The sequence below is a fragment of the Pristiophorus japonicus genome, chromosome 15 (assembly GCF_044704955.1).
Source record: "Pristiophorus japonicus isolate sPriJap1 chromosome 15, sPriJap1.hap1, whole genome shotgun sequence".
NCBI classification, from domain to species: domain Eukaryota; kingdom Metazoa; phylum Chordata; class Chondrichthyes; family Pristiophoridae; genus Pristiophorus; species Pristiophorus japonicus.
This window is the reverse complement of record NC_091991.1, coordinates 104,864,453-104,877,156: the sequence shown is the minus strand read 5'-3', so window position 1 is coordinate 104,877,156 and position 12,704 is coordinate 104,864,453. Positions and strand designations below refer to the sequence as shown.

Sequence of the window (12,704 nt, the reverse complement as noted above, 5' to 3'; positions counted from 1 at the left end):
CCTGCCTGCCAACCAATTCTCTGTCCACGCCAGTAAATTACCCCCAATACCATGTGCCTTGATCTTGTACACCAATCTGTTATGTGAGACCCTGTCAAAGGCCTTTTGAAGGTCCAAATACACCACATCCATTGGTTCTCCCTTGTCCACTCTACTAGTTACATCCTCAAAAAATTCCAGAAGATTGGTCAAGCATGATTTCCCTTTCATAAATCCATGCTGACTTGGACCGATCCTGTCACCGCTTTCCAAATGTGCTGCTATTTCAGTCTTAATAACTGATTCCAACATTTTCCCTACTACTGATGTCAGGCTAACAGGTCTATAATTACCCATTTTCTCTCTCCCTCCTTTTTTAAAAAGTGGTGTTACATTAGCTACCCTCCAGTCCATAGGAACTGATCCAGAGTCGATAGACTGATGGAAAATGATCACCAATGCATCCACTATTTCTAGGGCCACCTCTTTAAGTACTCTGGGATGCAGACAATCAGGCCCCGGGGAATTATCGGCCTTCAATCCCATCAATTTTTCCAACACAATTTCCTCCTTCTCACTCGACCCTCGGTCCCCTAGTACATCCGGAAGGTCATTTGTGTCTTCCTTCGTGAAGACAGAACCAAAGTATTTGTTCAAAGTTGGTCTGCCATTTCTTTGTTCCCCATTATTAATTCACCTGAGTCTGACTGCAAGGGACCTACGTTTGTCTTCACTAATCTTTTTCTCTTCACATAGCTATAGAAGCTTTTGCAGTCAGTTTTTATGTTCCCGGCAAGCTTCCTCTCATACTCTATTTTCCCCCTCCTAATTAAACCCCTTGCCCTCCTCTGCTGAATTCTAAATTTCTCCCAGTCCTCAGGTTTGTTGCTTTTTCTGGCGAATTTATATGCCTCTTCCTTGGATCTAACACGATCCCCTTTCAGCCCCTCAAGCCTGCTCCATCATTCAATGAGATCATAAGAATAATAACTTTTATTTATATAATTTCTTTAACGTAATAAAACGTCCAAAGGCACTTCACAGCAGTGTAACAAGATAAAACAGATAAATTTGGCACTGAGCCACAAAAGAAGAAATTAAGGTAGGTGACCAAAAGCTTGGTTAAAGAGGTAGGTTTTAAGGAGCGTCTTAAATGAAGAAAGAGAGGCAGAGAGATTTAGGGAGGGAGTTCCAGATCTTGGGGCCCAGGCAGCTGAAGGCACGGCCACTGATGGTTGAGCAGTTATAATGTGGGATGTTCAAGAGGGCAGAATTTGAGGAGCGCAGACATCTTGTGGGGTTGTGAGGCTGAAAAAGATTACATGGCTGATCTTCTACCTCAACTCCACTTTCCTGCACTGTCCCCATATCCCTTGATTCCCTTACGATCCAAAAATCTATCGATCTCTGTCTTGACCTGACTGAGCCTCCACAACCCTCTGAGGAGAGAATTCCAAAGATTCACCACCCTCTGAGTGAAGAAATGTCTCCTCATCTCAGTCCTAAATGGCCGACCCCTTATCCTGAGACTGTGACCCCTGGTTCTAGATTTCCCAGCCAGGGGGAAACATCCTCCCTGCACCTACCCTGTCAAGCCCTATAAGAATGTTATATGTTTCACTGAGATCACTTCTCATTCTTCTAAACTCTAGAAAATACAGGCCTAGTCCACCCAATCTCTCCTCAGAGGACAATCCCCCCCATCCCAGGAATCAGTCTGATACACATTTGTTGCGCACCCTCTATGGCAAGTATATCCTTCCTTTGGTCATTCTTTGTGTAAGAAAGCAAAGAAAGACTTGGATTTATATACGATGTAACTATTTGTACTGCACTTTTTTTCTCAGACAGGCGTCTGTCAAGCCTCAACGCCCCCATGCCCATACTGCACTCTTTTTGACAGACATGCGACACGCCCAAATCATTCCCTCCACGTGATGCCGAGAAGCAAGACCTGAGGCCACGACTCTCTTCGCCCTGTCGGTCCCGGAGCCGAGAGGACCCATGAGAGCGGCGACGAGCAGAGAAGCGGCCAAGGGCCAAGGGAGAGGCTTGGGCGGGGGGGGGGGGAGAGCTGGGGGAAGACAGGGGGAGAGAGAGCGAGAGAGAGACAGAGACTGGGGGGGGGAGGGCGGGGAGAGAGAGAGGCTGGGGGGCAGAGAGAGATACGGATGGAGGGTGGGGCAGGGAGTGGGGGGGGAAGAGACACAGGGAGAGCGGAGAGACACGGGTGATGGGGGGATCGGAGGGGAGAGATGGATCACGTTCTTACAACCCCCTACAAGGGACATCGATGGAGTGGATGATATTCAGAAATCCCGACAATGTCACTATTCACTTCATACCCAATAAACCTGTTCAGAATCCGTACACAATTCCTGCCCCATCTGTGGTGGGGTGGGGTGGGGGGGGCGGGAAGGATGCACTTGGACTAGGGTAAGGCACTTTGACTGGGGGAGGGATGTACTTGGATTGGAGTAAGGCACTTCGGCTGGCCCTTGCTGTCTGGGGAGCTCTGTCCTCTGTCGCTTCAGAAAGTCAAAGTGGATCTAGTTACAATTTGCAAAGTCAGTTCCAGTTGCACATTCCTGTGAAACTTCAGGGTGTGGCTTATCCTCCAAGGGGACCAATCATAGACAAAGGGTGGAACATGGAATCAATTTTGGCAGTACAGATAAGCACGTCCATTTATATAGCGCCTTTCATGACCACCAGACGTCTCAAAGCGCCTTACAGCCAATAAAGTACTTTTGGAGTGTAGTCACTGTTGTAATGTAAAAAACGCGGCAGCCAATTTGCGCACAAGCAAGCTCCCACACACAGCAATGTGATAATGACCAGATAATCTGCTTTTTTGTTATGTTGACTGAGGGATAAATATTGGCCAGGACACCGGGGATAACTCCCTTGCTCTTCTTTGAAATAGTGCCATGGGATTTTTTTTACGTCCACTTAAGAGAGCAGATGGAGCCTTGATTTAACGTCTCGTCTCATCTCATGCGAAAGACGGCACATCCGACAGTGTAGCACTCCCTCAGCACCACACTGAAGTGTCAGCCTAGATTTATTTTTGTGCTCAAGTCCCTGGAGTAGGACTCAAACCCACAAAGTATAGATCACTCTGTAAAGAGCTTCCTGAAATGAGTCCTAAAATTGACTTTCGCATCTTTGAATCTGTGTCAATATCGTTTAAAGTACAATTCTGAATGTAACTTTTCTATACCATTTACGATCTTGCATACTTTACTGACCTATATCAGTCTGAGATTAGTTGTAATTAATGAAGTGGGCCTGGCATTTGCAAGTGGTGAACTCCAGTTTAAACATTTATTCCTAATTTATGCAAAATACTATTGTGAATCATAGAATGACACAACATAGTCGGAGGCCATTCGGCCCATCGTGCCTGTGCTGGCTCTGTGAAAGAGCTCTCCAGTTAGTCCCACTCCCCCTGCTCTTATCCCATAACTCTGCAAATGTTTACTCCTTTTAAATATTTAATAAATTCCCTTTTTGAAAGTTACTATTGAATCTGCTTCCACCAGCCTTTCAAGCAGTGCATTTCAGAAAATCATAACTTGCCGGGTAAATTATTTTTTCCTCATGTCTCCTCTGGTTCTCTTCCCAATGACCTTAAATCTGTTCTCTGGTTATTCACCTTTCTACCATTGCTACTTTATTTAAACTATTCATGATTTTGAACACCTCTATCAAATCTCCCCTTAACTTCTCTGCTCTAATTTATATTTTTTTTCTTGAAGTTCTGAATATTTCAGTTAGATATTAAAATTATTACACTATTGGTTATCATGTAATTGATCAGAAATTCCTAACGGCTGAAAGTGTTCCCGTCCGACAGAGGAGAAAGGGTGAGTGGGCTCAGATTTCACAACCTGGCTCCCCTCACAGAGGAAGTTCGGGCTCGGCTGAGGAGTGAGGTTAAGTGAAAGAGCTGCACCTCATTTTCCAATGTTACCTGGCTTTGACCCCTCAAGGTTGCAACAAATAGCGTGTGTTCGCACTTGGAAGGAAGGTTCGGGCTGGGCAGGGCAGAGCGAATCAGAAAATTGCTGTATAGGAAGAAAAAAACTTGCAGAGAAGAATGCAAGCAGGTTAACACAGATTTATATTAGCCTAAAAAAGTAAGATGATTTTATTTTGAAGATATGTGGAGTTGTGAAAGGGATGTATCAGAAAAATGTTAAAACTGACATGGGCTGTCAGGAGCTGATGAGGTGTGGTTGGCATGGGTGTTGCTGCAGGGAACTCGCCCATATCTCAATATTCCATTCACTCAGGCCCACAACCTTTGGCAATATAAATCAGCACAGTTTGGTTCATTTATAGTTTTGCCGATTCTATGAGAAGTCAGACTGGCAGCAGTTTCATACTTCTTGAATTGTTCGACAGGCTCTTGGAGTATATGAAGACTTGATGCCAAAAGTGATTGCAGCATTAGATGAAGATTCCAAAATGACTCGATTACTGGCTTGCCGTGCTCTCGGTGCCATTTTAAAAGTCTGTGGGAATCAGCTGGATCCTGACAAGCTGAATAAATTGTACCCAGGTAACGTATACATCAGGATAAACACCTTTATTTAAGATGCAGAAATACTATTTGATATAGGTGTGCTAGTCCCCTCTAATACTTGCATCTGCAGATATTCTACTAATCCTTTTCCTGGAGAAGTTTCTGTTTCAATGTTTGCAATCTCTTTGCCCACTAGAACTACAAGTGAAAAAAGAGAAGTTAATTTGTGACATTGTAGGTGGAATTACTTTCTGGCATTTGTTGAATTCAGATAACTTTTTGGGAGGGAGGGAATGAGTTTAGGTTACCCTTAAAGTCAGATCCTTGGATATTGCAGCTGAAGGTCTTAGAAATATTCTGTTTGATTAGCTTTTTAAATTATTGCAGATGTTTCTATAACAAAAGGCATCAAGGGGTATGGGGAGAAAGCGGGAATGGTGTTGAGATAGAGGATCAGCCATGATCATATTGAATGGTGGTGCAGGCTCGAAGGGCCGAATGGCCAACGACTGCTCCGATTTTCTATGTTTCTATTATGCCACTGTAACATCACTGAAAATTGTTTCCTTTTCTTTAAATTAGAACTTCTAAAACGCTTGGATGATGGTTTGGATGAAGTGCGTATAGTAGCTATCAAGGCTTTGGGTGTTTGGTTCCAATGTGTTGGGAATGATTATGACCAAATCCTGTTCAAGAGCCACATTGAATTCCTGTATCGCGGGCTATTACTTCATCTAGATGACCCAGAGAGTGACATCCAAAATTTAATTCTCGGTAAGAGCTACTAATAAATTGCCTTGACTTTAATTTTCATTCTTTTCCAAAGTATTTAAGAGCATAAGAAATAGGAGCAGGAGTAGACCACCTCGAACCTGCTCCGCCATTCAATAAGATCATGGCTGATCTGATCATGGACTCAGCTCCACTTCCCTGCCCTCTCCCCATAACCCTTTATTCCCTTATTGCTCAAAAATCTGTCTATCTCCGCCTTAAATATATTCAATGACCCAGCCTCCACAGCTCTCGAGGGCAGAGAATTTCATAGATTTACAACCCTCAGAAAGAAATTCCTCCTCATCTCAGTTTTAAATGGGTGGCCCCTTATTCTGAGACTATGTCCCCTAGTTTTAGTTTCCCCAATGAGTGCAAATATCCTCTCTGCATCCGTCGAGCCCCCTCATTATCTCTTATATTTCGATAAGATCACCTCTCATTCTCCTGAACTCCAATGAGTATAGTCCCAACCTACTTAACCTATCTTCATAAGTCAAACCCCTCATCTCCGGAATCAACCGAGTGAACCTTCTCTGAACAGCCTCCAATGCAAGTATATCCTTCCTTAAATACGGAGACCAAAACTGCACGCAGTACTCCAGGTGTGGCCTCACCAATACCCTGTACAGTTGTAGCAGGACTTCTCTGCTTTTATACTCTATCCCCCTTGCAATAAAGGCCAACATTCCATTTGCCTTCCTGATTACTTGTTGTACCTGCATACTAACTTTTTGTGTTTCATGCACAAGGACCCCCAGGTCTCTCTGTACTGCAGCACTTTGCAATTTTACTCCCATTTAAATTATAATTTGTTTTTTTATTATTTCAGCCAAAGTGGATAACCTCACATTTTCCCACATTATACTCCATCTGCCAATTTTTGTCCACTCACTTAGCCGGTCTATTATCCCTCTGCAGATTTTTTTGTGTCCTCCTCACAATTTGCTTTTCTACCCATTTTTGTATCATCAGCAAACTTGGCAACATTACAGTCGGTCCCTTCATCTAAGTCATTAATATAGATTGTAAATAGTTGAGGTCCCAGCACTGATCCCTGCGGCACCCCATTAGTCACTGTTTGCCAATCGGAAAATGACCCATTTATTCCGACTGGTTCTGTTAGTTAGCCAATCCTTTATCCATGCTAATTTTTACCCTCAACCTCGTGAGCTTTAATCTTGTGCAGTAACCTTTTATGTGGCACCTTATTGAATTCTTTCTGGAAATCAAAATACACCACATCCACGCGTTCCCCCTTATCCACCCTGCTCGTTACATTCTCAAAGAACTTCAGCAAATTTGTCAAACAGATTTCCCTTTCATAAAACCACGCTGACTCTGCTTAATTGAATTATGCTTTTCCAAATGTTCCTTAATAATGGACTCCAGCATTTTCCCAACGACATAGAAACATAGAAAATAGGTGCAGGAGTAGGCCATTCGGCCTTTCAAGCCTACACCGCCATTCACTATGATCATGGCTGATCAAGCAACTTGAGTACCCCACTTCCGCCTTCTCTCCATACCCCCTGATCCCTTTAGCCGTAAGAGCCACATCTAACTCCCTTTTAAATATATCCAACGAACTGGACTCAACAACTTTCTGTGGCAGAGAATTCCACAGGTTCACCACTCTCTGGGTAAAAGGTTTCTCCTCATCTCGGTCCTATATGGCTTACCCCTTATCCTTAGACTGTGACCCCTGGTTCTGGACTTCCCCAACATCGGGAACATTCTTCCTGCATCTAACCTGTCCAATCCCGTCATAATTTTAAATGCTTCTATGAAATCCCCTCTCATCCTTCTAAATTCCAGTGAATATAAACCTAGTCGATTCAGTCTTTCCTCATATGTCAGTCCTGCCATCCCAGGAATTAGTCTGGTGAACCTTCGCTGCACTCCCTCAATAGCAAGCACGTCCTTCCTCAGATTAGGAGACCAAAACTGCACACAATACTCAAGATGTGGTCTCACCAAGGCCCTGTACAACTGCAGTAAGACTTCCCTGGTCCTATACTCAAATCCTCTCACTATGAAGGCTAACATGCCATTTGCTTTCTTTACTGCCTGCTGTACCTGCATGCCTACCTTCAATGACTGATGTACCATGACACCCAGGTCTCTTTGCACCTCCCCTTTTACTAATCTGTCACCATTCAGATAATCTGCCTTCCTGTTTTTGCCACCAAAGTGGATAACCTCACATTTATCTACATTATACTGCATCTGCCATGCATTTGCCCATTTACCTAACATGTCCAAGTCACCCTGCAGCCCTTAGCATCCTCCTCACAGCTCACACTGCCACCCAGCTTAGTGCCATCTGCAAACTTGGAGATATTACAGTTAATTCCTTCGTCTAAATCATTCATGTCTATTGTAAATAGCTGGGGTCCCAGCACTGAACCTTGCGGCACCCCACTAGTCACTGCCTGCCATTCTGAAAAGGACCCGTTTATTCCTACTCTTTGCTTCCTATCTGCCAACCAGTTCTCTATCCACATCAATACATTACCCCCAATATCATGTGCCTTAATTTTGCACACTAATCTCGTGTGTGGGACCTTGTCAAAGGCCTTTTGAAAGTCCAAATACATCACATCCACTGGTTCTCCCTTATCCACTCTACTGGTTACATTCTCAAAAAACTCTCAAGATTTGTCAAGCATGATTTCCCTTTCCTAAATCCATGCTGACTTGGACCGATCCTGTCACTGTTTTCCAAATGCGCTGCTATTACATCTTTAATAATTGATTCCAGCATTTTCCCCACCACCAATGTCAGGCTAACCGGTCTATAATTCCCTGTTTTCTCTCTCCCTCCTTTTTTTAAAAAGTGGGGTTACATTAGCTATCCTCCAATCCATAGATACTGATCCAGAATACATGGAATTTTGGAAAATGACCACCAATGCATCTACTATTTCTAGGGCCACTTCCTTAAGTACTCTGGGATGCAGACTATCAGGCCCTGGGGATTTATCGGCCTTCAGTCCCATCAATTTCTCTAATACAATTTCCTGACTAATAAGGATTTCACTCAGTTCCCCCTTCTCGCTAGACCCTCGGTCCCCTAGTATTTTCAGGAGGTTATTCGTGTCTTCCTTAGTTAAGACAGAACCAATGTATTTGTTCAATTGGTCTGCCATCTCCTTGTTCCCCATTATGAATTCACCTGAATCCGACTGCAAGGGACCTACATTAGTCTTCACTAATCTTTTTCTCTTCACATATCTATTTTGCAGTCATTTTTTCTGTTCCCTGCAAGCTTACTCTGATACTCTATATGACAGATGTTAGGCTAACTGGTCTATAGTTTCCTGCTTTTTGTTTGCCTCCTTTTTTAAATTGGGGCATTACATTTACATTTTTTTCAATCCGCTAGGACCACCCCAGAATCCAGGAAATTTTGGTAGATTACAACCAATGCATTCACTATCTGCGCAGCCATTTCTTTTAAGACCCTAGGATGTAAGCCATCAGGTCCAGGCGACTTGTCCCCTTTTAGTCCCATTATTTTACCAAGTACTACTTCTTTAGTGATAGCGATTGTCCATTATTGCACAGTAAGATTGGGAGGTAAGTTAGGGGTTTCTGGTACCCCAGCCATGTAGTGTTCCAAAGGTCCCTGGCCAGAGCAGCCTGTCCATTAAGGTGCAGAAATAGATGTGCAAGTAATGCCATGTCTTTGAGCCCACTGAAAATGTTTGCCTGGCTCATTGAGTTAGGAGAATGCCTTTCTGGATCATTAGAAATTCTCTGATCCTTTCTCCCATCATCTTTTGTTTTAAAGCAGCTTTGATCCAACAATCTTTCAGAACTTTTTCTTTTGTTCTCCGTGCTCCTTCATCTTGAAACCCCTTGATTATCCACTGTTGGGATGTTTTTAGTGTCTTCTACCGTGAAGACCGATACAAAATATTTGTTCTCCATTATTAATTCTCCAGTCTCATCCTCCAGGGGACCAACATTTACTTTAGCCACTCTTTTCCTTTTTATGTACCTTTAGAAACTCTTACTATCTGTTTTTATATTTTGTGCTACTATGCAGTGCATAAATAATTTAAAATGCATAGACATTTGAGGGTACGCTAATCTCAAAGGAGCAGGAGACCTCATACCCAATCCTACAGAAGTGTTTATGCCTTACTGATTTAGAGTCTAATGTGTGCTTCATAATAACACTTCCAAATTGCCCCTTCTTGTTCACCATGACTTCCAAGGACACTGATACAAAATCCCATCCGAAACGTGAGAATAATGGGACACTGATGTTGCATTGCGAGCTTTAATGAGAGAAAATCCCAGAGAAAAGATGAAGGAGCACGGAGAACAAAAGAAAAAGTTCTGAAAGATTGTTGGATCAAAGCTGCTTTAAAACAAAAGATGATGGGAGAAAGGATCATGGAATTTCTAATGATCCAGAAAGGCATTCTCCTAACTCGATGAGCCAGGCAAACATTTTCAGTGGGCTCAAAGACATGGCATTACTTGCACATCTATTTCTGCACCTTAATGGACAGGCTGCTCTGGCCAGGGACCTTTGGAACACTACATGACTGGGGTACCAGAAACCCCTAACTTACCCCCCAATCTTACTGTGCAGCCACAGCCAGGCTCTACCAAAATACTGCAAGGCAGATCGATGCATATTGGTAATGACGAGAGAGGGGTCGGACGTGTTGGTAATGACGAGAGAGGGGTAGGACGTGTTGGGAATGACGAGAGAGGGGTAGGACGTGTTGGTAATGACGAGAGAGGGGTAGGACGTGTTGGGAATGACGAGAGAGGGGTAGGACGTGTTGGGAATGACGAGAGAGGGGTAGGACGTGTTGGGAATGACGAGAGAGGGGTAGGACGTGTTGGGAATGACGAGAGAGGGGTAGGACGTGTTGGGAATGACGAGAGAGGGGTAGGACGTGTTGGGAATGACGAGAGAGGGGTAGGACGTGTTGGGAATGACGAGAGAGGGGTAGGACGAACAAAGATAAACACAGAGTGAAGGCAAGGATGGGCAAGAACCTCTGGGTAACGGAAGGTATCCATTAGACTGAAGCCTGGCTGTACAATAGGACAGACAAATAAGTGGTGGGGCCGGTAAATGAGGAGTTTAAGGTACCCCAGTCAGCTAAGGTTCTTCAATTTTATATGGTGTCGATCTGACAAATGACCATTTTTCCTTGTCTGCTGCAGTTTTCGGATTGGGGACGGCGATGCATTGTGACAAACACCGCATTGTTCTCAAGACATTCATACCATTTTCTGTCAGTGTCGTTAGTAAAATGTTACGGATGCTGAAGCGAGCCTATAAATAAATAAATGATGGCACTTAAATACTGCATTAGAGCCATGTAGCATAAACCTCTTGTTGGTAAGATGTGCTACTCCTGCTTAATTTTGCTGGTTGTAATGTCAGTCCAGAATAAGAGACACTAGCATTGTGTGTTAGGGTTCATACTCCCTTGCTGCATTTATGTGGATAATATTTGTCTTATTTTAGTTGTGTTAAATAATCAACATGAAGTTAACGTGCAATATTTTTAAACCAAGTTGACAATGCAAACCAAACTATGCTTTGGAAAACACCGCTCTGTGCCAATGAATACCCGTTGACAGTATAAGTTGGGCTGTTGTAAAGAACCTGCTTTGAACACTTCTGCTCTGTGGTGCGCCATAGCTTGCATGCTGAATTTAGACTTTCAGTGGTTCTATCTACATTAATGCCACAGAAGAAAGGTATGTGTCCATGAATACATAAACCAGATTCCACTCTGTGAGATTACTTTTATTTAGTTTGTTTGAGAATGGACATGTTGGGAACTGTTGTATCCGTAAACTGAACTGTCACCCTCATCGTTTCATGCCTACTTTATCTGATTCTTCTATCCCTGTGAGTGACTTCCTGCCCCTAGGAAGTACTTGGGTTTAGCCCTCTCGACAGCAGTTTAATCCCTCGTCAGGCTGTAAAGGTTCAGTCGGTATTTGTTAACAGTTGAGGATCCTGCATGGTTTGAAATAATCTCTCCTTCACCCTAATACCCTAACGTGGAGTTTATTTTGGGACATTTCGTGCTATTTTCGTTAGCACTTTTTGCAACTGATGAAAGTATAAAATAAGGGACAAAACGAGTTCTCATAATGCACACCAAAGACAGGACAATAAATCATCGACCATAAAGTCACCGAACTCGACCCCAAAGTACATTGCTTTGTCCCTTTGACAAGGCACTGAGCTGAGCACCAGGTATTTCCTCATAGTGGGTGGGGGAGGATCTTTATGCTCACACCATGGTGGCTATCAAAGCTCAGCAGTAGGAGCATCCCGGGGACAGGTTGACCGTCTAATCCCGCCCCCTCCCGGGGACAGGCTGACCGTCTCCCTAAACCCCCCCCCGGGACAGGCTGACCGTCTCCCTAACCCCCCCCCCCCCCCCGACCCCCAGGGTTGATTTTCTGTCTGTATGCAGATGGTTGATCCCCACTAGTCTGGCAGTAGGGGGCGTTTCAGTGCTCGGACGGAAATTTGACCGTGGTTCCTGCTCCAGGAGCCTCTGGTTGAGTGAGAGCACTCAGCAATGATGACTCTCTTGAGCGAAAAGCTTGCCAAACTCGGTGTCTAGACTTGTACATGAAAATCAGTCCCTTGGGTGAGGTGTCCAAGGGTGAGTGTGAAACACAGTAAGTGGTTGGCGTCAGGAAGGGGGAAAGAGAGAACATTAGTATCTTCTCGAGAAACTTGTATTCTGCCCCCTCCTCCGCTCGAGTGTAGATCTGGTTGTGGGCCTGATGCCATGCACCACCACTGTAGCGCTGTCGTATGGAACGCACCTCTGGCTGAAACCTTAATGAAATATTGTAAAGGTTCTAAATATGGACATTAAATGCTTTTATATAAATATAATACGTAAGTTGAGTTGCTGTATTGTGCTTGGTGACATTCAGCGGTGTATTCTTTCATATACTACTTTGGAGTCTTGGAACTTTAAATAAAAACTGATGCTTTGAAGCAACATTTCATAAAAAATCTTGTGCTTTCACAATTGATATTTACACTTTGCTGAAACGTCTCCACATGAATACTTGTTCCAATAAAAATATGAAAGATATGAATGAAGGTTTTTTAAAATATTTTAATGCAGTATGTTACTTGGCACTGCCAGGTTTCACTTAAGCAAACTGTATAACCCTGCCTTGGCCAAAGTGGCAGTAAGTGAACAGCAGCAGTATTGACTGCAATTTGGTAACTTGGGTTTCTCTGCTGTTTTTTTTCTATTTAGCATTTTCATAACTCAATGCACAGTGAATATGCCAAGTGACATCACCAAATGCTTTCCCAAATGCCTCCTTCTCTCGCTCTCTGAATGCACTCAGTGCCCCCGATACATACATTGCATTGTGTTACCCATGGCTGGCACAATAA

The 12,704-nt window shown here is 43.6% G+C and overlaps 1 protein-coding gene across 2 annotated transcripts in view; it reads left to right on the top strand.

Annotated features, from left to right (window-relative positions):
• LOC139280937 (dynein axonemal assembly factor 5-like) overlaps positions 1-12,704 on the top strand; it is a 111,692-nt gene that overhangs the window by 93,358 nt on the left and 5,630 nt on the right. Inside the window, exons 11-13 of one of the 2 annotated variants that reach the window (XM_070900751.1) lie at positions 4,390-4,546; positions 5,093-5,284; positions 10,478-12,275. In XM_070900751.1, the coding sequence (XP_070756852.1) occupies positions 4,390-4,546; positions 5,093-5,284; positions 10,478-10,599 (471 nt within the window). In that variant the 3' untranslated portion in view covers positions 10,600-12,275. Of the gene's footprint in view, positions 1-4,389; positions 4,547-5,092; positions 5,285-10,477; positions 12,276-12,704 lie in introns of those variants that run through there. The other variant, XM_070900750.1, reaches the window with a different exon arrangement.